Consider the following 27,420-nt stretch of genomic DNA (forward strand, 5'->3'; position numbering starts at 1 on the left):
GGCGACTGCCACGCTCGTTGTGCTCCATTTGCAATAGCGAGGGTGCTGTTGTTCAAGACGCCAGCCACGCAGACCCCCCCCCTCCTCCTCCTCTTACCCTCAATAGACAGACACACGACACACACACGGGAAGACGTCTGAGGTGAGAAGATCGTCTCAAGGACAATTATGTCCCCTCTCTACTTACAGTAGCGTTAAAGAACACGATATTCTTTAAGCTGATAATCTCATAGACCCCCCCTCCCCCTCCCTCTCCCGATGCACGCGCTGTGCTATCGCCATCTCAGGTGATGCTGTGTACCCTTTTTTCCCTCCCCCCTTTTTTTTTGCATTACTGCTTTCTTTGCCTGTTAACATTGTCAATACCGCTCTCTCCTTTCCCTCCCCCCACTTTAGACTACACACGCACACACGCCCACGTATGCAGTGCGGCGTATCTTTTTCCACATCCCAAGAAACACACAATCAACTGAAGAGAGAAACATCAGAGATAGACAAATAGTGGAGTAAGGTGGCATCGCTAACAAGAAAGAGAGGGAGTGGTCAAATTAGAGCGAAAGCCACACAAGGTGGGATGCGTTGGGCAGGGCGACTGCAACGATAGCCAAAGTGAGCAGCCGCTTTCTACTTGTTCCATATCAATGAATACATAAATATGTATAAATATAGAGAGCCGAATAGCAACAGCAACAAAAAGACCGTTTTTTTTTTTAATTGATGAGTCGCTGCACTTCCTTCACGACCTTCGTGACCAGCGCCGGCTCCATCACAATGACTTTTACCTCGAATCGTGCGCGTACTGGACGGTGGTCTGACTGCCGTAGACTCGACACAGACGTGTACTCTAATGGATTAACGTGATTGATGACCATCGGAAACCGCGCCGGCATGCTTAGATCCGCTTTTAGCGAAGACGATGGCGGCGCCGCCGCTGTCGGTACGCACCTTGAACGACGCGCGGCACAAAAAGTTTGTGCGCACGGTTTCTTTTCCCACACTGCATGCGCCTGCGCACGTGAAGTCAACGATGCTGAGTCGTACTGGCAAGACTTATCTGGTGAGCCAAAATCGTTTCGCGCAGCCACGACAGCCATGGAAGTGTCCTGTAGCGCAAGTGAAAGGGATCGTCCCAAGCTGGGGTCTTCAGAGCTGGCTGAAGACGACGATCGTGCAGGGGCGGTTCCTGCGAGTGACGTCGCGCTCAGGGAAAAGTGTTTGCTTTCAAGCTCCTCTAGTGAGATCCACGCCCCGGTTGCCGTCGGGTCGTTCTGCAGCGGCGTGGAGCATTGCAAGTCGAGGAGAGGCGGTGCAAACCTAACTTGACTGTTGGATAACTCAACACTGTCTTCTTCCCGTGGTGTGCTCACCCCTGCATCACTCTCCAACACGCGAAAGAGGACCCGGTCGCACCAGGCAGGATCGCGGCGCTTTCGACTGGTGTCGAACATGTCCGTGCCCCTGTCATACTTGTATGTGGGCGGGAACGAAATCCATTGCTCCTTAAACCCATCGAAGGCTTCGCCAGACACCATCAACTGGCGTAACTCGTCGTGGCAGAGCAAGTGGTCGTACTCGCCGCGCCTCACTGCCTCTCTGATGAAAGGGCTCGGCAACGCGTGTAAGCGAGAGTTCAAGTCGCCAAGAAAGAACACGTAATCGTGGTCATCCAGGACCCGTATCTCGGCATCTGTCGTGAACGAGCGGTGGAAGGCGGTATGGCCGAAGCGCAACAGACGCTCACATGCACGGTTGCCTCGCACTGACAAACTCTCAACACTGCTGCCTAACAACTCTTTTGCATTCAGAAAGGTCTGCAACACTTCGCTCTCGTCATCGCTCCAGGCAGGCATGTCGAACCGAATGTCTTTGAGAGCAGCTTGATAGTTGCTCATACGGCGCCTTTCGTTGTGTTTGTGTGCTACAAAGTGGGCGGAGATGAAAAGAAACCGCTTGCCGTAGATGGTCGCGCGCATGGCGACGGATCCCTTGTTGCCCAGCACCGAAAGAGCACCGGTGCGGGTGAGAGAAAGGCGCACGTGCGAGACGTAGTCCACGTGCCTTGCCTGTACGAGCACGATCAGCACCAGTCCCACAAGCTGAACCACCTGCACCTTCTTGTACTCAACCGCATGGTCCGTGGCAGCAGCAAGGGTTTCAATAATAGCGTCCGCCCACTCCCAGCTGCGCTGCGTTGACTCCTTCACGAGCGCTGTACCCGTCATCTCGACCTCCTGCAGACTAATGAGAAACAAATCCGGCAGCTTTGCCTCAAGCCCCCGCCACTCGTTTTGTAAGAGAGCAGCAGCAGCAGCCCTCTGTTGATCGGCCAGTCCTACATCCTCAGGGGTGGTGCACCTGGTACGGCTAATATCCACATTTGATATCGAGTTCAGACTCGCTTTTCGGGAGCGCATAGCGGAAAGCCCTGTCGGGTAGTGTGGCTTCCCAGGAAAACCACCGTAGGCTGCAACAGCCTGCTTGTGCTCATGATATTGCTTCACCTCCTCCGTGAGCTCTTGCCCGATCAGCCATGAGAGGAAGGCCTCTTCATTGACGGGTGGCACCTGCTGGTTCACGTTCCACGTGCACGCATTCATGAGGAGCGGCGCTTGTAAGTCGTCTACTGGCACATTTCGGAGACAGTTGCGGATGCGTGCGTTCATACGCTGTCGCTCCTCGAGGGTCTTTTCGCACGCTGTCATTGTACGTGGGGTAAGGCTGTCACCGCGATCGTCGTGGCTGCTCTTGGTAGAGAGCTCGGTCTCAATGTGAAGAAGCGGTCGCGCGAGACGGCACGCCGCGCCCATGCCAGACCGTAGAGCACCCTTGATGCTCTCCTCCGCTCTATATCGCTCCCTCCAGTGAGGCGAGTAGTAGAACAGCGCTTCCAGCGTCTCCACCCGGTTCACTCTGCCAAAAGTCACCAGCCAGATAATCGCCTCAAGAATGATTATCAGCACACGCGCCCACAGCGGCGCCAGAGCCGCCGGTTTCATTTGCCGCTGCGGTGCAGCAGCAGCAGCAATCGTAGCCTTTATCCCACACAATGGAGCTCGGTCAAACGTCTCTCTCTGCCTCTGTACGCGCCTGGTTTGGAGAGGTAAAGACGCGGAAGATGTGGGTGCTGCTTCGTCGGCTGCTGTGTCAGTTGTTGGTGACAGTGAAGCGAGTGACATTTCGAAGGGGGAAAAGAAGGAGCTGTACCAGCGAATCGACTCTTTGTGTCGACTCACAGCAAAGAGAGGGGGCCACAGCCAAGAGCACAAAGCGGAAGGGAGGGAGGGAGGGAGGGAGGGGGGGGGACTTCGAATTTTAAAAAGGAAAAAGAAACATCGACGGCGGCAAAGAAAAGAGCAGAGGAAGACGAGAAGAATCGATATACACAATGCAAAAAAAAAGGCAAAGATCTGTCAGCGTACTCACTACACCAATGCAGCTGACGAGGTCAAGAAACAGGCAACAGGAGTGGTGAAAGCAGAAAAGGAGGTAGGCGACTGACACAAGACACGTTTAGTAGGTGGATTAGGATGTGACGCTGTCGCCAAAGCAGTTATCGGAGACCTTGTATATATATATATATATATACATATATACATTTATATACATACATACATATATATATATATATGTCACGCAACCTTACGCAAAGTAAGACGTGGCAGTAGAAAGAAAGGAGGAATAGGTGATATTACACACTAAATCACTCCCAGATCCATCGATACACACACACACACACACACACACACACACAGGAGGAAAGGAGAGAGAAGATGATTTGAAAGTGTGCGTGGAGAGGAGGCGGTGAAAAAAAAAGGGGGGGGGTGAAGGTGTGAGGCCGGGCTCACTAGGAGAACAAAACCAGACAAAGAAAAGGTGAGAAGCGGAAGACAGAAAGGAGGTAAGTGAGCGTTTGGGGAGAAAAAAGAGCGCTGAGGAGTGCAGGAAGAGACGGCAGGGGAATAGGGGGGGTGAGCACACACAGACAGACAAACAGTCACAAAAGGAGAAAATGATTGTTCAGTAATAATCAAACCCCTCTCCCTAGGCCAATCAGTGGCGCTTGTGTGTGTATGCGTGTGTGTGTGTGTGGGGGGGGTGAGTGGTGTGGTACGGGCCGAAGGAGAAGGGCAAGGGTAGGAGGAGGAGGAGGAGAAGGGCGGGAGAAATGCCAGATAGAAAGAGGGGTAGATACTCTTCCTGCCCCCCCCCCTCATCTTTTTCTTTTTTAAAAAGGAGGTGGTGGGTTGCATTAGTTTCATGTTTGCTGCTGCCACACAAAAAAAAGGATGCACCGGAACCACCAACCTTGAAGAGCAGCAATATGGGATCAGCCTGAGTGAGTTTGACTCCCGAATTAGACGGTGACCTCTGTGCCAAATCGGTGTGTTTTGAGTAATCCTGGTAAACAAGTTGATATACAAGCGTATTCAAAAAGAAAAAAACGGAAAAAGATCCATCCGGCGTAGTGAATCGGTGAAGAGGTGGGGGTGGACGGAGGAGGCAGCAAAGCCCATTAGAAAACAAGACACAGCAGACCACCATCAGATATCCACAACAAGCTATCTACATCGACAGGAAAGAAAAACTGAGAGCACGCAGACCATCAACGCCATCGCCTTCATCCCAGCCACCGCTAATTCTCCGCTAGGTGCAGCACGGAAACATATTACCAACCCCCTTCCTAAGTCGCTGCGAGCAGGCCAAGCCATGCCGATGAGTTGGAAGGAACGGAAGGGAGAATAAGCAGGCGAGAGGAGCGAGGCTGTATGCGCACTGTGCTGTACATTGGGGTGCTCGAGAACTGAGAAGCAAAGGTCGAGATGGAGACTGGAGCACGATCCCTCCTCCCCCCCGCCCCCGCCCACGAGGCTAAAATGGAAAGACACAGGTTAAATGGAAGGAGAGGATGGGAGAGGGGGAGGGGAAGCGAGTCAGGGAAAGATGGGGACATATCACGCCAAAGGAGACAACTTGCGCGTATACCAGGCGCATTCTCCTCGCATCTCTCTACTCCAGTGAGCCCTCGCCCTCATCCAAAAAGGTGGGGTGCGGCCCCATTCCGCCTGCCTGCGCGCGCCCTAAGCTGTTTGGCATAATTCAGAAGATCCTTTGGAACTGCACACACACACACACACACACACACACACAGACGCACCAGCTCCGACGAATGTGTATGAAAACCTGGACGCCTGAGCGTGGTCATGTCAGAGGCGTTTCTTTATTGGTGTGACTAAAGCAGTCTTGGACCTCAACTGCGGCGCTGATGGGATCTTCGCTATTTTTCCCAGTGCGGTTCCTGAAATCTGCGTCAGCGTGCGACATGCGTCGTCGAGGTAGTCGAGCGCCTTGAGGAACTGCAGCTCTGAAGCGTCCTTGACGCCGTCAGGGTGTGAATCGAAAGAGGCCCTCCGCTGCAGCACCAACCCACACTTTGATGAAGGCGGGCGCAGATCGTCCCACGCCCCAGAAGGTGACGTGTTCAGCAGCCGCTCACCAGGCGTCGAAATACTTGGCAAAAGAGGAATACTCGATTGTAGCAAGCTGTCCAATATCTGGCACTCACTGAAGTCAAATGATGTACCTGAAGCCCGTCCACCGGAGGAGGTGCGAGAGTGCTTCTGAGAGCCACTGCTCGGGCCAACACGCGGAACGGCGGAGCGGCCGCCCCTTCCAGATAAAGGCCTCAGACCAGGAACTGCAACCTTCTTGCTGTCCCCGTCGTGCGGTAGCGCGATACGCGTCGGCGAGCGATCCTCAGTGCCGATCTCCAGCGCGTTCAGCAGCTCTGTGACCAGGCGCTTGGAGAAGTCCATAAACCTTAGGTATTGCTGGAAGGTGTCGGCACGATTAACCGTGGAAACGGCGACAGAAGTCGAAGATGCATCTGATGGATTGACATCCTCCGATTTTCGAGTTTGGTTCGTGCTTCCCTGCCCAGCAGACGACGATCTCGGCGGTGATAAGACCTTGGTGGATAATCGATTCCCGGTGCTCGTCTTCTTTCTTGCAGCACCACCGATAGCCAGATCATTGGAGCTGACCGGGATAAACTCGGCTGGTGGCTCAGTCGCGGATTCATCTAATATGCCCTTCAGCGCCTGGTACTGCCGTTGCGTTGAGGGATACACTCGGATCAACTCCCGCAACATTGCTTGGATTCCTTTGGCCTCCTCCAAGAAGCTGAGCCCCGCGCGCCGGTCAGCCGGTTGGTGCGCCAAGGCGTCCCAGCTCAGGCGCCACGCAGCTGGCAGCGGATTGGTGGATTTCGAGGGCTCTACAAGCCACGTATACTGCGCCATTATATTATCTGGCAGGAGCATGGCCTTGGGAAGCGCGGTCGCTGCTAAGCCGGTCTCCTCTATTGCGGCGGCCGTGGCGGTTACCGAGTCGAGAGTTGCGGTGCCCTCACTCAAGCCTTCACCACCATCCTTGCCGCGTATGGCCAAGGGATCACTTTGGTCCGCAGAGGCCGTCATCATCGCCAAGTTCTCCCCGGTGAGCCTGGCCGAAACGAAAACGGTACTTGTGGACGGCAGCAACAGTGCCAAGCGGCCCTCAAGCTGACGCGGCACAGAAACCACGCACTCCTCCGCAAAGACATCCCCTTTCAGAGCCCCCCGCTCCTTCTTGCCTCCTGCCTTCTTCGCCATCCCAGCTATACTACTACTGCTCTCCCTGACATCCTCGATTGAACGTATCACGCTCGGCGCCACGACAACTTCCATGGACAGCTGCCCGAGGAGCAGCTTGCCGCTGGTACCCTTGCCCGCCGCCTCTAGTAGCGGCCGACTCAGACGAATCTCGCCACCGTGAGAGTGCCGACCGAGCACGAATGTCTCCTCCACGCCAATGCCGCTGATATGGACAGTACTGAGGGATGTAGCGCTACCGCTGCCGCAGAGAGCACCGTTCTCTCCCGAGCCCTTTCGGCTGGCGTTGCCCTTCCGGGCCATAGGCCCAGATGCGGTGGATATGGGGTACCAGCAATACTGATCTGACACGTGCGCAGCCATTTTCGGGCGAGGCCCGTTAAACAGCACCGTGTGGGTTTTGGGGTCCTTCACGTGTAGTGTCGACTCCAGCACGCGCAACTCCTCTGGCCAGTTGGACTCCAGCATTTCTAGCTGGATCTTCCGCGCCGCCTCAAGCGCCATGGCAGGCTCCTCGAACACCACCAGGTATGCAGTCGCAGAGTTTGTCTTGGCCACATAGCCGCCAAAAATCCGCACAGAGCTCTGCACAATGTAGTTGTAGTGTGCCCAAACTAGTTTAAGGAGGGATGGTGCGACAGCCCGTGAGATTTTCTCAACATCAGCGACGTCGCAGTACAGGAACGTCAGACGCTTCGTCGAGCGCCGGACATTCATGACCCCTGCCTCTGGCTCTTCGATCGAACGAAACCGCACGATACTACGACATGTTGACACTTTTTCCGGGTGCACCTCTGCCTGTGGTTGGCACCGCAGAAGCCACGGGTTGAGCAGCAGTGGGTCTTTGGGCATGCCAACTTCGCAGTAGCGCTCGTAGTGATCCTCGGCCCTCATACGGGCTGTCTCACCCAACTCTAATCGGCGCTGTTGCTGCTCCATCATGTCGAGCACGCTCTGCCGCGGCAGTACCTCGCTGCGCAGCGTCAACGATTCCAGAATACAGCGGTATGGCTGGTACAGCTTTTTGTTTTGCAAGGTGGCCCTCCCAAAGCTGGGCAAATGCTGGCGACGATAGGCAAACGGCCTAGGCAAAATGGAATGCACCACCGCAGGGGCGTCGGAGGAGCAGACGAACTGGGACCCTTTCTTCACGATGTTGTAATGTGTGTCCAGTAAGTTTTCGTTTTTCGAGTGAAAGCTGCGTATAACGTCTTCCATGGCGAGGATTTCCCCGAAGTCGGCGAGGTCACATAGAGTGCCGGAGAGACGAATCGCCGGACCGGTGCACTTGAGCACGCCGTTTTCCAAGTGACGATAGATAGTGCTCATCGTCCCGCTGACCACGCCGGCACGGAACAGGAAAATGTCATCACCCTTGCCGAGGGACATGTGTGCATACTTTGTGGCTGTGCGGTTCACTGTGATATATATCTCAGATACGAAAGCAAGGGCTTCCTCCACCTCGCGGAAGGCGTACGTGAAGATATCAGAGTAGTTGCCGCCCATGAGGAAACCAAAGCTCGCCTTTGCAGCGTTGTGGATGTGGCCACTGATGGTGTTTCGAATCGACTCGAGCTGCTCATCTGAGATACTCGTCATGAGTAGTCGCCTCCAGATAGTGTCGTCACACGTGTCAATTGTGCAGATGTAGGCCGTTTCCGACGGGTCCAGTGCTTTGTGCTTGCAGATCTCAAAGCGGTCCTCAGACTCCATCATGTCTCGCTCCAGCGCCGCGCCAGCGGCCTCCATTCTGCGACAGAGTGCGATGAGATTCTTCTTTTCCTCCTGAGCTGAAAGAACCTCCATCATCTTGGCAGCGGTTTCGGAGAACTGGGAGCGACACTCCTGGCTTGAGGTGCGGGAAGAGACTTGGGCGGCAGCTTCGTGCAAAAAGTTGGGATGACGTGTGACCGTTTCCGGTATGAGACCCCCACTCCCAATGGCCCTTTTGAAGCACCCCTCTCCACCCTCAAAGGTGTCGGCAAGCATCCCCTTCATTCTTTGGGCCACTTCACGCACTATCGAAGCGCTGTCTTTCAGCTCCAAACATGGGTACTTACGGCTAGGATGCAGCACGGTTGGCTGCACCCCACGACGCCCGCGCAGTTCTGAGGGCAGGATTGACGCAATGATCTGACGCGCACCAGGGAGCCCTATAACGTCCCACGTAGGCCCCAAGCTTTCGCGCAGTTCGGCCACACCGTTTGCTGTTAGCGCCGATCGACCCTCTCGCATCCGCGACTGCAAGCACATGAGTTGTGCCCACTTTTCATTCACCGCTATTTCGCCAACCGGGGACTGCTCAATGGCAGCCCGAACGGCTTCCGCGACTTGTGGTCCAAAAAAAGCGTACTCTCCGGAGACAGGGTCCACATACGACTCTGGTGAACATGAGAAGATGCATGTGTGTATCCGGGGCCCTTTGTAGAGCACAGAGTTGTCTTCAACTATGGTGGAGAAAGACGGCGTGCCTAAAATCAAAGACGACCACGAGAGACGCATGAGCTCCTTGTGACATTCCTTCGCGAAGAGAAGCGCATCAGATGGCGTCTGGAACGCAAACACCTCCATGCTATTGTAAAATCCCACGCGGTACCCACGATAGCGGGTGCCGCTGCGAAAGAAAAGCTGCCGACACACGCGCATGGCAAACTCCTCGATGCCCTGGAGCGGAAATGTCATTTTCGAGACAAAGTGAAAAACGAAGGAGACGTCTCGCTGAGGAAGCAGTACTGCGTCCCAGCGCTGCACGTAGTACAGGTCATCGTGCGCCTCCATCAAGTTCGCCTCCGCTGCCTCGAGTCGCTGGCGCCCGGCTGTCCGAACACGGGCAGCGATGCGAAAACGCTCAGACGCCACCTCCATGCGTTTTGTTTGTCGCTGCCGCAAGATATCGTCACTAACGCGGCTCTTCAGCGAGTCGTTCTCGCGCATCAACCTCTCGTTTTCCCCACGCATGTGGTTCAAGCGATCGGTCAAGGTAATCAACTGAGCCTTCGAGTCCGTCTCCAGGTGAATAAGTGCACGCTGCAGCTCTTCGACGGTGTTGATGAGTTCCCGGTTCCACGTCGAGATCTCATCTGCCCGTGCATTTTCGAGCGTCGACTCCCTGTCGGATGTAGGCGGCAGTCCTTCATCGTAGGAAACCATTCCCAGGAATGCTCTCCGTTGAAGTCTCTCTCGCAGCGTGGCCACCTCGGCCTCCAAACCTTCGATTCGTTTCGCTGCCTCGCGCTTCTCGATAATAAGTCGCGTAAGATGATCATCCTTCTCCCGCATGCACGTGTCTGCCGCTGTGTCAGACGACGCCGCGAAGCCCTCCATGCTTCACAGAAAAATCACTCAGCGGCGAGTGTGCGACCTACATGTGAAATGGAGAAGTCAGCAGGTGAACACATTCTCATGAAAGTGGGAATACAAAGGAGGGGGGGGGGAAGAGAGAGAGAAGGGGAATCAACGTGAATGACGCAAGGGAAACATTCAAGCGTAAAGATGGCGCAGCGAACACAAGATGCGTCACGCAAGTGTGGCGATGATGGCAAGTGTCTGCTCACCTGTAGCAACGGTGCTTCCACGTTGCCCCTGGTTACAAAGGCAAAGCAGATGCGCACCCTCTACACAACGCCGGTAGCTTCGGCTGGGTAATATGTGGTAATACTTTTGTTTTTTTTTATCGATACCAAGTTCACAGCACATTTAACTCAGACACTCACTTTCGCGTCGGAGGGCCCGCTCTGTAAGGTAGCGTCGTGGTCGATATCACCTAGTGGCACTGCACTTCCACGACGGTAGGTTTTCCAGTCACCATTAGTCATGTGGTTACTCTTCTTCTCAATCATACCAAACTTACCGAAGGAACAGTCACGCCAGCGTTGGTTGAACTGCCTCGCCTTCTCCTGGTCATCGCCAACGAGAATAGACATGGTCACCTTACCACTCACATCACCGGGGTCGATTTTCGCCAGCCGCCGCAGGAACTCCGTGTTTTGTACCACAGGCTCCCCTATTTCAAAGCCAGGGTTGAAATCTTCGAAGAAGGTACTCCTCCAATTTTGATTTACGAATTGCTGAAGCTCCTTGCTGCGGGGGGGCGGTATTTTTTTTAGATGGGCAGTACCCAAGGGCAAGCGGGCATATGCGGTGCACTTTACCACCGCACCGAGGTTGCAGATGCTGCGGTTTGACTTCTTGGCCTCAGCGTGGCAGCTTGTCATTTCATTTTCGTACAAAACGCGCACAACTGACATACATTGCTGGCATACAGGGAGAAAGTCGCCGATCTGTGCGGTTCGTTGTGGCAACGGCATAAATTTTCGAAATGATGGTGGTGTTATAGCGTGACGCACGAGTCCTTTGGTGCCCAAACAACAAGCGCAGCTGGGCGCTTGTGACTCCATCAGTGCGGCTGCAGCGGGATGGAGCTCCGTCAAACCGTGGGCGAATGGACACTGGTTCTGCAGCTCACAGCTCCCCAAGGAATGATGCGTGCAAAGCCGCATTTTTACTTTTGGATCAAACAGCAACTGTATCTCTAAGGCTCTGCGGCGTTTGCCTTTTGCATGCTTTGTGCACACTGCCAGGCTCTTTTCTAGCAGGTAAAATTTGGCTCTTGCTCGCGAGCACTCGAAACAAAAGTTTCCTTGCATATCCAAAACACACACCTTTGCGGTGCTGCGCTCGGACGGGGGGCCCGTTTTTTCCCTTTCCTCCATTGCTTGATTTGCGTAATTCCGCTGCATTTTTTTCAACTCCATCACCGCAATCGGCGCCGTGCGATGTAGCCATTCGGCAACATCGAAGCAGCCTGTATCCATGTTAAAGTCCTCCGACGCTTTCATCATGACCGCTCGTCCAACCAAATAGGAGGCTAGCGCGTCCTCTGCCGCATAGTTCACCTGATTTTGCCAAAGCGGCAGCTCCCAGTTGCTGCGTGTAATCCATTGGTCCTTCTCGATCGTTAAATTTGCCACGCTCTCCGCAAGTACTTTTAGGTTTGTTTTCGGACCGCTATGAAGGCGTAAGAGGATGCTGTACTCAGCAACGTCAAGGACACTCTGGAGTGTGATCTCTTGCTCCTCTTGAATGCGTGATATGTCGTTTTTTATGCCAACACCACATTTTATGATCCCCGGGTCGCAAAGCGCCTCAATCACCGCTGCAGGGAGCAATCTTCCATCGAAAAAGGCGATATGAAGCACAAAGCAGTGGCTGGATGTCGCAAACTGGACAACTGAGAGAGGTGACTTCATGAACCACTCCGAGTCGAAGCCTATAATCCTCAGGTGCGGAGGCTGTTGACGCAGTGTCTGCATCATTTCTATCCACATGCACTCTCCAAAGGACAACCAGGCCTCAGTATGCGGCACGAAAACGCCACACAGCCTCGTGGTGACTGCGCTCGATGTTATAGTGTTCATTTGGCCTGCTGCAACTGAAGGAGGAGAAGAGGTAAGAGAACATGAATAGGTGATTATTTTTTTTTTTACAGTGAAGGGTAAAAAGTCTGCTTCACGATTTTCTCTCCCCCGCTTGGCTGTACTTGTCTTTGGATTCGAGGTATACCTGCACGTCAGTTATCAGTGATAAGTGCCCACTCTGGTGTGAAGCCAAAAAGCTTGTACTCCCACTGTCAACGCCAAACCGCCTGTGCTGTTGACAGGGTCTTACATCAACAGCTCAGAAACATCAGAGTGTTCTGTGGCATTCAGCAAGATGGCATCATATACACCATGGGCAAATTGTCGATGAAACTCCAGGGCCCCTCACCAGATCATCACGGCTGACCGATGAGTACCAGAGCCACGACGAGAGGGATGCACTGTTTGGAGACCGGCAGAGTCGAAGCAACTGCAAGGCTACATTGACGGCAGGGTGCCAGAGTTTGAGGCAGAGGTTCTGCCGAGATGATTGAGTTCGCATTCGTGTAAGGCGTGTGTACTTCTGCTTCGTACCCCACATAGGGCCTGCCACACAGTGTGGGAGTGGGGGGGGGGGGTGAGACTGAAGAAACACGTTGCACGACAGAAGAGATACTTCCAGAAAGAGGGCCCGTCTTCAGGGGCTAGTGGATTTCGACATGGCGTGAAAAGCGGCGAAGAGATCTCCAGCGTTCGAATAAGATGAAATGCCGTTTTTCTTTTACGAACAAACACAAACACAAACAGACACGCTGTATAGAGCCCGGTGATACATTCTTGATGTGTACGTAGATGTAACGGACAGCTTATATACGGTTGTGATGTTTGTCCTGTCCTTCGGTTATACTGTCGCGTGTGTGTGTGTGTGTGGGGGGGGGGCAGCGACCACAGCCGTGCGATGCGAGAGATCGACAAGCTGCTTAACTGCAACTTCCACATTCTCGTGCTGTTGTTGTTTTCGCCGGTATCTGTAGCTGCACCCGCGCACGGAATGAACTTGCTAGAGTTCGCCCGCGTTACTGAAGCAGGGTTTCTTTCACAAATGTGCGCTGTTCTTCTAGGAGTGCCTTGTCTTGGTTTGCCGGAAGGCCTTCTCCGGTGGGGTTTCGCTGTTCTCCGTTGTTGGATCGGAGATTCTCAGCGCTACAGTCTGAATGCCTAGCAGGAAAAATCCAGCGTTTTTTTTGCAAATGCTTGCGAGAGCCTGAGTCGACGCCATCGCAGTCAGCCGCGGTATCTCGACGTTGGGGGTGACAGCTAGCAGAACACCGTCAAAACGCGCACCCCCACTGGGGCGCAGGAATGTTTCTCTTGGGTGGTGTTCGCTGTCATCCCTGTGGCGGGGCTGCTTGCTTGTTTGGTGTTGTCCCGTTTTTTGTTGTTGTTGTTCGGGGGGGGGGGGCCGGAGTACAAAATCACCCACGCACTCTGGGCTCTTACGTGTTAGGGTGTGTGGGTGTTGCCTGCTGGATGGTGTCGCGCAGAAGTTGTAAGGCGCGACTGCAACCTGCTGCTTTCATGCGCTGCTTGAGGGTGTTCTTATCTTTGTCGGTGGCGGCTTCGAGGGCCTCTTGGAGCAGGTCGAGGGCCGCACTGGTTGGGTCAACTCCTTCGACATAGTCCGCAACAGCGTTAAGAATTGCCGGTTGAACGGCGGCGGCGTCGTCGTCACCGGCACGGGGTAACGAACCGAGTAGCGCGGTCAGCTCCTCGAGGAGGTGGTCAACTTTCTTCAACTCCATCGAGGCAACGCGATTGGGCTTCAATCTATGTGATACGCAACCAGGACATTATTTGCTTCGGGTAGCTATTATGTGGGAAAAGTGACAAGACAGAACGAGTGAAGGTCTGTGTGTGTGTGTGTGTGCCGCCAACGAGTCACGCTGGAGAACACCTGATGCCGAGGGCCAGGAGGCCATGCATTGTCGTGGAAAACACGCACCGTTGCCGCAGATTTTTTTTTAATGGAGGGGGGGGGGGATGAATAATTCCCATTATTGTCGGACCACGTGTTCGCTTGTTTGGGACACGGGGGAGGTTGTAATTAAAAAAGCGGCACTGCGATGTCATAGTTGTGCGTGTCATGGTGATGCTGGGCAAAAACAAATTCTTTTGACCATGCGAAAAAAAGAAAACGCAACCACAAGAACCTATATCAAACAAGTGGGCATACCCGCATTGTGGGGTGGGATGGGGTAGAGACGTAGAACAACGCCGGGGGTGGGGGCGCGACATGAGAGTTCCACTTTGGCTCACCTCTCTGCTCGGCTGTTAGCCTGCGGGGGGGGGGGGGGCTACAGCTTGGAGGTGCGAGCGCCGCGAGCGTGGTGCAGCGTCATCTCTGCACGCGCTGACTCCACAAAGCCGCTGTTCATGATACTCAGCTTCTGCGCTGGAATCGGTGTGTCGCGCCGCTTTGGCAGCGTGGTGCCGAGGATCTGCTGCCGCACCGCGGAGCGCACATTCATGGTTTCCATAAAGTCGTCGCAGCGGACATAATCGAGGTCACGCCAGTGGTCTAGCTCCTTCGTCACGTCCTGGCCGAAGGGTACCTGAGCTACAGCGCGCAGAACCGGCAGTATATCCAGCAAGGCCCGATCCTTCTCTAGGCGAGCCACTTCTTGCTGTCCCTGCTGCAGTGCTTTGTGCAGCGAGTCTTCCACTTCCTGAGGATTCCCTTCCTGGGCCTGGCGCAAGGCGAGCATGTAGCGTTGCAACACACGATCATCGGGGTCGAAAGCGTCAATGCGAATGCCGTTGCGTGGCGTGAGGGGGAAGCTGCGCACATTGTCATCCAGCATCACGACACTGTTCATCTTTCGCCCCAACATCGGAAGGTACTTCATGTACCCTTGCTGCTCCAGTGTCTGTGTGCGCGAGAGGGCATAGAAGTTGGTGTGGTTTGTGCTGCTGCTCTTCTTCTGACTTTCCTTGGCCAACTCCACGTGACTGTAGAAGGAGCGCGGCAGTTGCATCACTTGCTGCTCGAGCGCATCAAGCACAGCACAACAGTAGGAGGCGGTCCCTGCGGTCCAAAAGACCACTTCGAAGAGTTGGTTCACCTCCTCCAGAAACTCCTTCAGATGCGGGCGAAGCAACGCATGGTAGTTGACGAGGGCGATACCCTGAAGTGCTGTGTCGAATCGTTGGTCTTTGCTGTTGTCGTGGTGGCTCATGCCGTACGTGTGAATGAGCGTTTCGTCAATATCCAGCACCAATGTGTGCCTCTCTTTGTTCCTCGGCAGCGGGGCTGGAAGAGGGAGTGGCCAATGGGGGTCAATTTCTTGACGCAGCCCAATGGCTACCACGGAGCAGAGCGACTTGAGTCCCGCAGCGGAGGCTTGCTGCCACAGAGAAGTGGTGGTGTGCATTTCGATGTCAACGGGGCGCAGGTGTGTTTTTTTTTTTTCCGTACCACCGCTGTAGAGGAGGGCCTTAAAACTGATTGAATCTCTCTCTCTCCCGCACCCACCCCACCCACCACACACACACACAAAACAACAACAACAACAATGATGGCACTTGCTTAGGGGAGTATGCGTCTGTGTGTGTGTGTGTGTGTCTATGTGCGTGTATGATGGAAAGTGAACACTGTCGATGAAGGCGGTGGTCAAACGAGATTGTGGGCAATAATGCAGGCCGATGGGCGTATGTACTTGACAGAGGAGCAACCAGACGCAACCGTGTCAGCAGAGCCGTGCTGAGGTACGAGTGTACGTCTCTTATGTGTTGGTCCAGAGGACGCAATAATGACGAATCAATGGATGCGGAAGCAGGTGAGAGGGGAAGGAGGAGGAGGGGGGGGAGGAGTTTGGGTGGAGCTGCACAAGGAGGGGCAAGCAGATCAAGGAAAAAAAAAGAGCTACGGGGATATTGGGTTGCACCGGGCCTGCCCCCCCCCCCCCCCCCCCCTTGCCGAGCTCCTGGCGTCACTGAAGGGGAAGGGTGTGGATACATAGCTCATAGTCTGTGAAGCGCCACCCCATTCAACGATATGGAGGGATTCACATCTGGTCGAGTTTCCCCCGACAGAAAAAAAGAAAGATGTGCGCGTACGTGTGTGTGCTGCCTCGCTCAGTGGCCACTCTCTTGCAGAGAAGAAGGGTTTACCGCCGCACACACGCGAGGCGATGAGTGGGTTTGCAGTCAAGCAGCAGCAAATTCGCTAGTTCTGGAATGGGTGCACACCCCCCCCTGCCTTTCGCTCTGTCATTTTTTTTTTGCACGCCCACACGGAAAATGCACGAACATAAGCGCGCGCGCGCGCGCCCCATCGGCACGCGGGACCGCATTCACTCCTCCAGGCCGAGTTCGTGTTCCACGGTCCATTCCTGCAAGTTACCCAGTGAGGTGCCAAACTTGACCGTCACACTCAGCGGTACGAGCAGTTGCATGGCGTGCGACATCGCCGAGGACACCAGCTTGACCATTTTCTGCAGCAGCTCCTTGCGTACCATGAAGACCATTTCGTCGTGAATCTGAGAAAGCAGAGACACTTCCGAGCGATGGTAGCGCTGGAGTATCTCCTTCGATACCGCAAGCATCGCCATCTTCATGACGTCCGCGGCGCTACCCTGCACTGCGCTGTTAAAGGCTTGCCTCTCCGCGTGTGACCGTCGTGAGAGGACAGTGCTGCAGATGTCCGGCAGGTACCGCAGGCGGCCGCTGAGAGTGCGCACGAACCCATTGGCCCGGCTTTCCTCGATGACGCGGCGGTGATACGTGTCAATGCCGGGAAAGGCGTTTTTCAGCAACGAGGTGATGTGAAGAGCTCGATCCACCGTCACGCCCATATGTGTCGCGAGCGTCTTGGGCCCGGCGCCGTAGAGCACACCGAATACGACGCGCTTGGCCAGGCTGCGCTCCTCAGAGCTGACGGGTTTTTTCTTGAAGACCACCTCGGCAATGGTTCTGTGAATGTCCGTCGATGCTGTCAGCGCCTTGACGAGTGCGGTGTCACCGCACAGGTGCGCGAGAACCCGTAGTTCAATCTGTTGGTAGTCAATGGACAAGAGCACGAATCCGTCAGCAGCAACAAAGCAGCGGCGGAATCCCAAGAGGTCCTCTTCACTGTCTTGCTCGGCGTCGTTGTCTGCCACGGAGGATGTGAAACCATTCCGCGGAAGATTCTGGAGGTTTGGCTCGACACAGGAAAGCCGTCCCGTGTCGGTGCCCTCCTGCAGAAAATTCGGGTGTAGCGTGGCGTACCCCCTCGCCGGCAGCTTCACCTCGCCCGTCAGCGTCGTATTCGTTTCCTCATCGCCATTCCCTTGGTTTCGTGCTCGCGGTGGCTCGGTGCTGCTAGCGCTGTGTCCGCTGCTACCCGTCTGAAGCCAGCAATCCACAAACGGGTTGTCATCGTTCACCTCCACCGCTTCCCTCGGCGGCGGCACGGTGTCGACGCGATCATCACCGTTTTGCACCTGCTGCTGTGTTTCTCCGACACCCTCTGGTTCTGTCTCCGTGCTAGTGTTGTCGCAACAAGGGGGTAGGCTTGCTTGCGTCTGAGTGCGCACCACGGCATAGCTCATCATTCCCTCTATATATGTCTGCATTAGCTTCGATACCTTGCGATAGCGCAGCAAACACGCAGGAAACTCGTGATGATGTGCGAGAGCACGGAGTGTATCTTCTGCTGTCGACAGTCGACCCCCTTTGGTGATTGTGAGCCCATTGCCACCGACGGCTTCGCCACTTCCGGGCTTCAGCGAGTACTTGCCCAGCTGAAGCACTTCGTAGATTGCCTTGCGGCATTGATCATGACTCTGTATGTTGAAGTCCTTGCCGAGCTCCGGAACGAGACTGTTGGCAAGGGCGCGCTGCCGCGCCATCTCTGCCTCGCAGCTCATTTGGTAGCGGTGGACTTCGTGCAGATCGACGCGCATGCCGTTGTACTTCATAAGCGCCAGAAGCAGTGCAATCCGCTTCTCCTGCCGCAGGAATGCCTGCAGGAGCCCTTTGCTGCCCAGAAGCCCATATAAACTGCGGTACACGGTGGCCAAGTAGTACACTTGCTGGGCTAGCTGGCGCTGTGCGGGTGTCAGAGGCGGCACTGGTGCCGTTGCTGCAGTTTTGGTGCTTTCGGCAGAGCTGCTTGCTGCGTGCGCAGTGATCCGCGCGTCATTCACCGTTTCCAGCTGTACTGTCGGGAGCGGCTTCCCACCACAAACGTGCAGGAGCAGCTGCTCATAGTCGCAAAGCACACTCATGTCGGCGTCACTCGTCCCGTCTGCGACCGCGGCGGAGCCTCCGCCCACCAAAGCGGTGACAGCAGACGGAGTCTTCGACAGAGCGCTTGCCACGTGCAGCTGAGCCATCCACGCCATCACGCGCACGTCACTGATGCAGTGCGACCACAGGGTGCCCTTGCAGTACGCGAGTAGCGCCACCAGGAGAACCTGCGCGTTAAAAGTGATGAGCTCTACCCCGGGTAGCTCCGTCAGGATGCGACACAAAAAGGCCAGGCCAACCGTCTGCGCCGGCAGGGCGTACATCTTCTCTTTCCACCGTACAAAAACGAGCTCCATGTGCTGATGGATGCGCGTAGGGTCGAGGGAGAAAAAAACGCACGACGCGCGGCGCTTCGCCGTCTTCGCACCGCTTCTGTGGTAGGTAAAGTTCGTGCTACACCCTACGCCCGCAAGCTCACCTGCCTGGCTGCTATTGCCACTAAGGACCGAAACCCCAACAAAGAGAGGTGGTGCTTGGATACGATCTGGGTCGTTGAGTGCACGTCGCACGTCGCTGAAGAGCCCCTCGGACGAGTACTGAAGATATATATACGGGACGGAAGCCATGGCCGCCGTGGTGGGTCCACTCTGCACCTCTGCCATCGAGCCCCTGACAGCATGAGAAGTGTTCAGGGAAAAGAGCGTCTGAGGGGCCGGCCTTGCACACCCAGGGGGATCCATGGTGCCGGGGAAGACTGCGTCACCTCCACCTCGCTTCGCCGTCTTGCGCTTTCCTCTCTCCAAAGGGGCTTCGGTTGTCGCGCCAGTTCCAGAGCCAGATTGCTTCCGCGCTCTTGGCTTGTATTGAGCGCCGCTGCTGAGACCACCCCGTTCTTGGATGACGGCGCCGGTCTCGTTCCGTTTGCTGCCATCGCTGGTCTCCACTTCGTCCTCGTTGCCATTGTGATGAGTCGTCTTCCCATCCCTCTTCCGCTTCTTGCCGCCAAAGCGCATCGTTGTCCACCAGGACGCTTTGCCGTCGTCCTTGCATTTCGGAGGTTTACACCTTTGTTCCTCAGTGCTTTCTTGGACCTTCTTCGCCAGCTTTCCCAGCTCTATCTGCAATTGAAGGGTGGCGCCAGTGCGGGCGTCGTCACTGGTGTCGGGGGTATGCCTTGGAGCCGTAGCCGGCGCCAGGGCAGGTATGCCGGTCTGCAATGCTCTGTGTGTCAAGGTCTCCTCTGTGTATTGTTGACACACTGCCCTCCCGCGACTCGCGCCGTGCTCGTCGTCGTCGTCGTCGTTGCCATCGCTGGTCACGACTAGTTCGTCTCCATTTCTTGAGACCACAACAGCTCGTGTATCGGGGGGAGCGTTGGCGGTGGGCCACGCACAGACGTGGGCGTTGCCTTGACTAGTATGTGGTAGAAGAGTCGACTCCGCGGCCGTGTTGTCTCGCTGACGGGGTAGGAATTGGGATCCGCTCTTTTCTTCCGCACCGCAGAGACGCGAGTTTTGACGTTGGGGAGCGGAACAAGTCGCAGACGCGCTTTGGTCGGGGCGATGGCAGGAGGCGCACTTTGGCTGCTGGCGCTGTGGTAGTGGCACTGCAGACTGCGACGAAGACGGCACCCCAATCTGGAGTCCGAACTGACGCCATTTCAGCACATTCTGTGACATCTCTTCGCTCTCAAGTGGCTGAAGAAGGCATGGCTGTACTTGTGCAGTAGTGTGGCTGTGAGCGACCCCTGCGGTGGGACCACCACGGAGCGGTTCTCCACTGACAGAGGAGGAGTACACACCCGCACTAGAAATAGCCCAGGCAGATCCCGGCCCGTTGGACCCGCCTGTGGTGGTGAGGTGTGTCATTGGCACGACGCGAAAGGCATGGTTCGTGGCATCGGCCGTTCGCTGAAAAGGGTCCATGTCCAGCTGATGCACCACAAATCGCGCAAGATCAGGATGATCGGAACGTTTCTGCAAAAAAAAAAAATGATGTGGGAAATGCTCGGAAATGAGCCCTCCCACACTCACCTACCAGGGACAAGCAAAAGAGGGAGTCCGTAGGCGGAGGGTGCAGGCCTGGTCCGCTGCTCTTTTGCTCCGAGGATGGGAGGGGGGGGGTGTCTGTTTCGCTTTCTCTTCCTCTTTCTGAGGATCTGTCCTGAAAAAGTGAGGTGTGGGGTACTGAGGGGAGCGGGTGAAGAAATGTAGAGAGGCCTTGCCGATCAGAGAAAAAGAGAGAGAGGTAGGTGTGGAGTCTGAGGAGGTTGATGTACCTGCCCCTTCCCCCCGAACGAGGTTACATTGTTCTGCCGAAAAGCCCCCTTTGATGTTGGTGGTTATTTCCTCGGTTGCTTTGCCTGCTGCTGTGTGTCCTTAGTGAGTGGTCGGCGGTATTTTTTTTCTGGCTTTCTCACTTGGCCAGCTGAACAGAAGGAACACAGGGGAAGTAGGCCAGCGTGGTGGTGGTACAAGGGGAGGGGGGGGGGCAAGGCAAAAATAAGGGAATTCTGGAGACAGTGGAGACGTGAAGCGTGCGGTGTTGCCCCCCCCCCCCCCCATAAACCGTTTAAACATCATTCACGTTTTGCGGCCATCAAGGATTGAGGCAGGAGGCGGGGAGTAGGAACACAAAAAAAAAGGAAGAGGAGAGGTCGGTCCCCACTTCGTTCAAGTCGTCAGGAGCAACAGCGCCGAGAATATATTGAATACACACGCACACATCGATACGGCACTGAAGAGGTAATGACAGAGGCGCTTTGGGCAGCGGAGGATTAACGCGCGCACTTACACAGGCAAAGCGAAAGAGGTGGAGGGTACAAAGGCATCAGAAAAAAAAAACAAATGAACCTGCAACCAGAAGGCAGCGACTGTGCATGGTTGCTACTAACAGGCATGTACAAAGAGGAGAGGAGAAAAAAGGGGGAGAGGAGAGAAGCGTACAAATCCGATCATAATAAAAGAATGAAGAGGGAGTGTGCGAGAGTAGGAGAATGAGAAGAGAGTAAAATAGAGGAGGACGGGTACTCCTGCAGCGCGGAAAAAAAAAAGCGAGGCAACATTCTGGAAGAGGCAGCGAAATATAGAGAATAAGCGAGAGGGGTTCGTGTGCACGTGTGTGTACTCCCTCTTTTGTTTCCCTCGCATTCGTTGTGTCGACGTGCTGCATCATCACGACGTGGCGAAAAACAAAACCACGCTCATGTTGAGACAAGCGGTCAACAGGAAGCCGTGCGCGTACAGACACCAGATCCAGTGCGGTAACCCGAGAGCGCTTACGTGAGAGAGGAAGTGGGGGATGCTGTGATACTCCCCCCCCACAACAGGGCGTCTCAGAGCATCTCAGCAGAAAAAAAAAACAAAAAAAGACTCGACACCAGAGCAAGAAGAAAAGAATTCTGAGGATACAGGGCGGTCTAGCTAGCCCCTATGATTACCCGACAACGAAAACGGGTGCCTAGCCGCGTCGAAGAGCGCTTGCCGGTACGTCGAATCGACGTAGTCATCGACTCGACGACCACCCAGTCGCAGTAGACGCTCCGGTGAGCGGAGGAGGTCTAGCAGCTCCAGGAAGAGAAGCTGCTCCAGGACCAAGTCACCTGTTTGCCCGTTGTTGGCGGAGGAGCGGGCGAGGTAGAGGTATCGCAGCAGCTCCGCTACTGGTTCTGGATTGGCTAGCTGCAAGAGTACAACCCGGTGTGCGTCGCCAGAAAAGTAGTTGCGGATGCAGCTGCTCATCACCAATACAAAGCTTGTGTAGAGCGCAATTATACCGACGCTGGGGATCAGCGAGAAGCTGCTGTGCACCGTCGCCACATCGTTTGACGCGACCACGAATGTCAGCGGGGTTAGCTTTTTGTTTGCACCCGCCATGGACGCAACGTTCGGTGAGTGCGCAGGGACGATGGATGTATCAGCTCCAAGGGTCGTCGCGGAAGTGCTGTTTTGACCATCATTAACGCATTCTACGCAGGTGAACCCACGGAATCGCCCCACGTGGTGTAGAGTCAATACGCAGCTTGCTCTTCTCAATGTTGTGCTTGACAACAGTGAGACGCCCATTCCAGTATTTAGCACATACGGTGTGTACTCGAAGGGTAATGACACCTCGAGGGGGTCGCGCACACCTTTTCGGTGGTTTGGTGCGCCCGCCGAGTCGGCTTCATCTGCAGTCCTCCATGCTTTGAGCGCATCACTGAGAGCGGTAATTGAGGCTGGTGGAAGTGTGAACGACTCTTGAAAGTCGAATGTCGTCATTGAAGCCTCCCTCGTACCATCACGCGTGAGGCGGTTACGCAGAGTGAGAGTAGCCACCTCTGTTTTTGTGTCGAGTTGGTCAACTATTTCCTGGAGAGCTCTTGGTGTGTAGGACCACATCCGTGTGCTGCACGCGGCGACATGCATCGTTTGCCAAGTGTCTGTGACGGCGGCAAAGCGCAAGAAGCTGATTGCACTCACCCTGGCACCACCAGGCGAAAGCGTCGCTGCTGCGTCAAAGCTAGACGGACGTGTGGTGGCGTCGGCGCTAAACAGCGGCGCAGATAACATTCCCGAAAAGGCCACCTCCGTCGTCCAGGTTGTGACGCGGCTCGCACGCACTTGCGGGCTGAACGTCGAGTACCAAAAAAGAGGGAAGAAAAGCACAAACAGAATTATCGTAAACCCGAGAACACCTTGATAGAAGCGCACCAGGTAGGGAAAGCGGCGTCCTTGGTGGCGGCTTGTAGAGTGCAGGTCATGGATGTCAACGTAGCGCCGATACACAGTGTGATGAATGTCCTCCAGAAGCAACCAATGCTGCACTTTCAAAGTTGTTGCGCTGAACGACCAATCGAGGAGAACACGCAGCTCCATCAGAAACGGCACAGCGCGAAACGTCACGTTGCCGAGCCAATGAAGAAGATCGGTCTTGATTGTGAAGGCATCATGCAAGCGATGCAGCGCGTAACCGTCACGCAGTTGCAGACAGCTACACCAAAGAGAGGCGAGCTTCGCCGCGAGCAGAAGGGAAACCGACGCCGTGGCGGCGACCGAGGTCATCGTTCTGCTGCCTTCCTTACCATTCTGCGTGGTGCGCCAGATCACGTAGAGCGCATGGTAAGCAAGGGCCAAGAATAAATGCAGCACGTACTTGGCGACGAGGGATTGCAGCACGTAGATGATACGCTCTAGGAAAAGAACAACAACGAGCGCCAGCGCGGTTGCCACAAAGATACCTGGCAGGCGGTTTTGCTGAACGGCGTAGAGCAGGTTGCCTTCAGAGATGGCGGTGTCCGCTGGCACAATTGCGTAATAGGCGCAGCCAAAGAGTACGAGGGAGAGGCCATCAAAGAAGAGTTGAACGGCGTAGTAATCGGAACCGGCGCCGCAGCGATGTTCGTTCCAGCGGCGTACACGACGTTTGCAGTTTCGCCACAGCTTCGCCACACCTCGGCGCAGTTTGTCCTGACGTGCCTCGCGAGCGGGCAGGCTGGCATTCTCCGGCGAAGTGAGGGTAGATGTCAACACGCTTGCTGCCGCCTCACGCCTGTGATTCCAGAGGAAGAAGTGGTCAGGGTAGACAATGACCCACTGAATGGAAACAGCTGCAACGACGCTTCCATTCAAGACGAGATCCATCCACATGTGGGGGTGAAAATAGTCTCTAGACCCGGCGGACGACGACGGGGACATCGAGGATACCACCAGCGCCGATGGTGCGGTCACGTCAACGCGAGGCAGCACCAAGCCGAGCCAGCGGCAGGTGGTCAGACTCACATATGACGTCATGGTAAGGAGGTACACGCGCACAGCGCCCTTGACGAGCAAGGACAAAATGGAGTAGAGCACCTGCGCACGCAAGAACCACAATGGCGGCCACGGTCGCTGCAGCAGCAGGTACGCAATGCTGACGAAGGACGGCAAAAGGTTGACGACAGTACCACACACCGCGAAGTCGATCAACATGAGCAGTGCACAGACACCCGACCAGTTCAGCATCAGATACAGTTTCAGCATTCCCCATAGGGAAACAACGCGCACGGCTTCGCGCTTCGCTGTCTTGGACAGAGGTGCATCCACAAGGGTGCCGAGCGCCGGCGTGACCCCGTTTGCAGCTGTGGACGGCGCCTGTGATGCGTGGGCTGGATGTGGGCGGTGGTCAACGTCTTCGTTGTGCCGAGGGTGTCGTCCTTGATGGGGCTGCGCTGCGTCGACTTGTGCACCAGTCGCGCCTTTGTCGGCAGCCATGTCCACTTGGACTGGAAGAGGAACTGTATGGTGCTGCAAATAGATCCTTATCAGCCCCACCACCCTATGTGTGAACAGTCGGGCTTTTCTACAGAGAGACCCCAGCGACGATGGCAAAGGCGGTTGAGTATCGGCGCCCCTATGCTTTGTCTTTGCGCTCAGTGACCTGGGTGACACTGACGTCTGCTCAGATCGTATCTCATCGGGATGTGCTGGCTCTTCAGGCGGAAAAGCTGGGCGTGGGTGCGTCGCTTCCTCCTCGAACGGTGGCCCACGGTCGACCACAGATGCATTGGCGAATACGCTGTGAGCCATCGATGGCCGCTGTCCAGTGGAGTAAGAACCACTGCCACCGCTCCGACACGGCGAGGCCTTTGCGTAGATGGTCCCATGCAATCTCGAGTGACCCGCGCGGTGACCTGATGCGGTAACAGAAAAGACAAATGGGGAGTGTGCACTCGAGTGCGACCAAGATGCGCTCCATCGATGCGCGCGGTGCTCTTTGTTCCGGTACGCCCCACTGCCGCCATGTCGGATGTTCTTGTCGCCCTCGTCTCCCTCCCCAACGCACCTAACGGGACTTGGTGACTGCGCCTGTGCAGCTCCCTGACACGCGCACAGCGACGGCTCCACTCCCGCATCGTCACGTTTCAGCCGCTCGGCCGCGCTATCGCCCAGCACCACGGCTGCTGTTGCAGTGATGAGCACAACTTCAGGCTCGCCCTCCCCACTCGCTGGACTTGGATGGGCAGAAGCGATCTCAGAGCACTGCCACTGTGCATACCGCCCTGAGAAGCAGCCACAGATGGAGGAGTTCGAGTGGGGATGAATTGCACTCGCTGCATCAGTGGTCCAACAAGTGCCGCGCCTGTCCACACGTTCCTCCTTCGAAGGGAGGAATTCCCTGCGTAGGAAGGTCGGGTTGCTCTGATGCCCGTCGCTGCGGCCCCCAGCGACGTAGGGCGACGGGGGCTGCGAGTCTTCTCTGTCCAGGCAGCAGCAATAACTGACGTTGCTGCCAAACGGTGCGTGTCCGTTCATGTATGGAGCGCCGCGTTGGGCGCGTGGCGGATTCCCACTCCACTGTGCACCTTGCTGTTGGTGTGTGCGAGTGCGTCGCCGCTGATCGTCGCCAAGGCTTCGAGACGACGGAGGAGAGTAGGATTCGCGTTCAAGTCGAAGCTGCTGCAGTTTTCGGTGCGCTGCACGCTGGCGGTTGATGGCACGTGTCCACTCAGTTTCATCTTTCTGCGCGAATCCTCGCAGGAGAAGTTCGCGTCGCACCCATCCATTTTCGAAGAGTCCTACAGTAGGGGTCGCGTGGCTGGCAGCGTGGTAGCACATCAGCTCCATGCCCGCCCACCACAGCCCAATGGCCTGAACGATACGCCAGCGCAGGCTTGAGTGCTGGGGTGCTGTTGATACTGCGCCGACAGCATCAAGCCAGCGGCTGTATCCGGACCACACGCGTGACGCTTTGAGCGAGTGCTGCACTGGTGGCAGCAGCACAACCGTTTGCACTCCCCAAAGACACAGCAGCAAGCAAGCGTAAAGGGTCCACCACCGTTGACGGGATCCATCTCTTTGCTTTCGTTGCATCGGCTCAACACGCGATGAGAGGGGTAGCACCACCGCCACCACCACCACCATCACCAGAGAGAGGGAAAGCAGCCCGAGAACGGTGCCTTGCCCAACACCTGCGACGCCTACCCACACCAAGGAGTACGGTGCAGACGTGAAGAAGCTAGCTAGAAGTCGCAGGGCCGTGTTCCATCCCACTTGCACGCGCGACCACGTTGAGGTGCTGGTCACTCGCGCACCCGCCGTCATCAACGTTGCCAGGGCGTGGGATCGGTGCGCACAGCGACCCAGCGCCCGGCTGAGAAGCAAGCACCAGCTTGTCAAACTCACGAACGCCAGACAAGCGGTTGTGCAACCAAAACAAAGCTTTGAGTCTGGGCGGTCCACCTGAACACCCACGGACACGGCAAGGAGCGACTTGGCAGCAGGCGTCGTGGCCCAACCTGGAAAGACAGAGCCAGCGGACACCGCGTCATCTGCGCTTGACGAGTAGAGAATCCCGAACAGGATGCCCGCCGCACACGCAGTGACGAGACTGCTCAGTGCCGCCGCAAACACCCACTCGGTGCGCGGGGATAAATAAAAAAGGGTCGCGTGGACCCGAGACGAGGGAACCGATGCATCACCCCTTACGTGAATCACCTCCGCTTGCGTGTCGTCTTGGTGACCTCCAGTGCGCACGTTTTTTGCGGTTGTTTTCTCAGAGCTCCGCTTTCCCAATCCAGAGGCTGAATAGATGAGCGTGTCGTCGACGGCATCGCGAGGAGGGGAGTGGAGATCGATGAGGGAGATGTCACCCGCATCTAAGCAAGGCCCGTGTTGAGAGCTGTTACTAGGGGGATCGATGTCACATGACGAGGGATGACGAAAGCGCTTCCCACAAATCTCGTTGGATGCAGAGCCGCGTTCTTCACGTGGCGTTGGTGGTGCCCAGACGCTGTAAGATGCATGGTGACTGTCAGATGCAGGCAGCTCCGGTGTAGCGCACCCTGGTGCCACGAGCCCCTTTGCACTGCCGGTCACTTCGGTGGCCAACAACGCGACGTCCCCAGGCTCAGCGTTCAGATGCTCGTGCTGGGGCTGGTGCTGCGGTTTCGCTTCCAGCACGCCCAACGCCACTGACTGGAGACAAGAGAACAAGAAGAAGGAGAGCAGAAGACTCGCGGCGATGGCGTTCTGCCACACGACTGTCAGCAGAAAAAGCAGGTGCAGCACAAGAAAGAGATACGCTCCACTTGCCAGGGCGTGCGTCATCGTAGGGATGAGCATGACGACGCAGCGGTGCTACTGAACAAAGATGTGAATGACCTTTATGGAAGCCAGGGGGTCTCTCTAGGCGGTGTGTGCGCCTGTGTGTGTGTGTGTGTGTGG

At 55.8% G+C, this 27,420-nt stretch overlaps 7 protein-coding genes across 7 annotated transcripts; all 7 read right to left on the reverse strand.

The window, feature by feature from the left end:
* Positions 1–710: 710 nt before the first annotated feature.
* JKF63_01732 (uncharacterized protein) lies at positions 711–2,996 on the reverse strand (the record flags this gene model as incomplete). Its single annotated transcript, XM_067897778.1, has 1 exon — positions 711–2,996. The coding sequence occupies one exon, from the start codon at positions 2,994–2,996 to the stop codon at positions 711–713; it is 2,286 nt and encodes a 761-aa protein (XP_067753935.1).
* A 2,208-nt stretch (positions 2,997–5,204) lies between these two features.
* Positions 5,205–9,974, reverse strand: JKF63_01733 (uncharacterized protein; the record flags this gene model as incomplete). The annotated part of the gene is made up of 1 exon (XM_067897779.1): positions 5,205–9,974. The coding sequence occupies one exon, from the start codon at positions 9,972–9,974 to the stop codon at positions 5,205–5,207; it is 4,770 nt and encodes a 1,589-aa protein (XP_067753936.1).
* Positions 9,975–10,351: 377 nt separating this feature from the next.
* Positions 10,352–12,067, reverse strand: JKF63_01734 (uncharacterized protein; the record flags this gene model as incomplete). Its single annotated transcript, XM_067897780.1, has 1 exon — positions 10,352–12,067. One exon carries the CDS (start codon positions 12,065–12,067, stop codon positions 10,352–10,354), a length of 1,716 nt encoding a protein of 571 aa, XP_067753937.1.
* A 1,436-nt stretch (positions 12,068–13,503) lies between these two features.
* JKF63_01735 (uncharacterized protein) lies at positions 13,504–13,809 on the reverse strand (the record flags this gene model as incomplete). The annotated part of the gene is made up of 1 exon (XM_067897781.1): positions 13,504–13,809. The coding sequence occupies one exon, from the start codon at positions 13,807–13,809 to the stop codon at positions 13,504–13,506; it is 306 nt and encodes a 101-aa protein (XP_067753938.1).
* A 552-nt stretch (positions 13,810–14,361) lies between these two features.
* On the reverse strand, positions 14,362–15,438 carry JKF63_01736 (uncharacterized protein; the record flags this gene model as incomplete). Its single annotated transcript, XM_067897782.1, has 1 exon — positions 14,362–15,438. One exon carries the CDS (start codon positions 15,436–15,438, stop codon positions 14,362–14,364), a length of 1,077 nt encoding a protein of 358 aa, XP_067753939.1.
* A 921-nt stretch (positions 15,439–16,359) lies between these two features.
* On the reverse strand, positions 16,360–20,163 carry JKF63_01737 (uncharacterized protein; the record flags this gene model as incomplete). The annotated part of the gene is made up of 1 exon (XM_067897783.1): positions 16,360–20,163. The coding sequence occupies one exon, from the start codon at positions 20,161–20,163 to the stop codon at positions 16,360–16,362; it is 3,804 nt and encodes a 1,267-aa protein (XP_067753940.1).
* A 1,497-nt stretch (positions 20,164–21,660) lies between these two features.
* Positions 21,661–27,303, reverse strand: JKF63_01738 (uncharacterized protein; the record flags this gene model as incomplete). The annotated part of the gene is made up of 1 exon (XM_067897784.1): positions 21,661–27,303. One exon carries the CDS (start codon positions 27,301–27,303, stop codon positions 21,661–21,663), a length of 5,643 nt encoding a protein of 1,880 aa, XP_067753941.1.
* Between the last annotated feature and the right edge of the window lie 117 nt (positions 27,304–27,420).

This window comes from Porcisia hertigi, chromosome 34 (assembly GCF_017918235.1).
Source record: "Porcisia hertigi strain C119 chromosome 34, whole genome shotgun sequence".
Taxonomy (NCBI): domain Eukaryota; phylum Euglenozoa; class Kinetoplastea; order Trypanosomatida; family Trypanosomatidae; genus Porcisia; species Porcisia hertigi.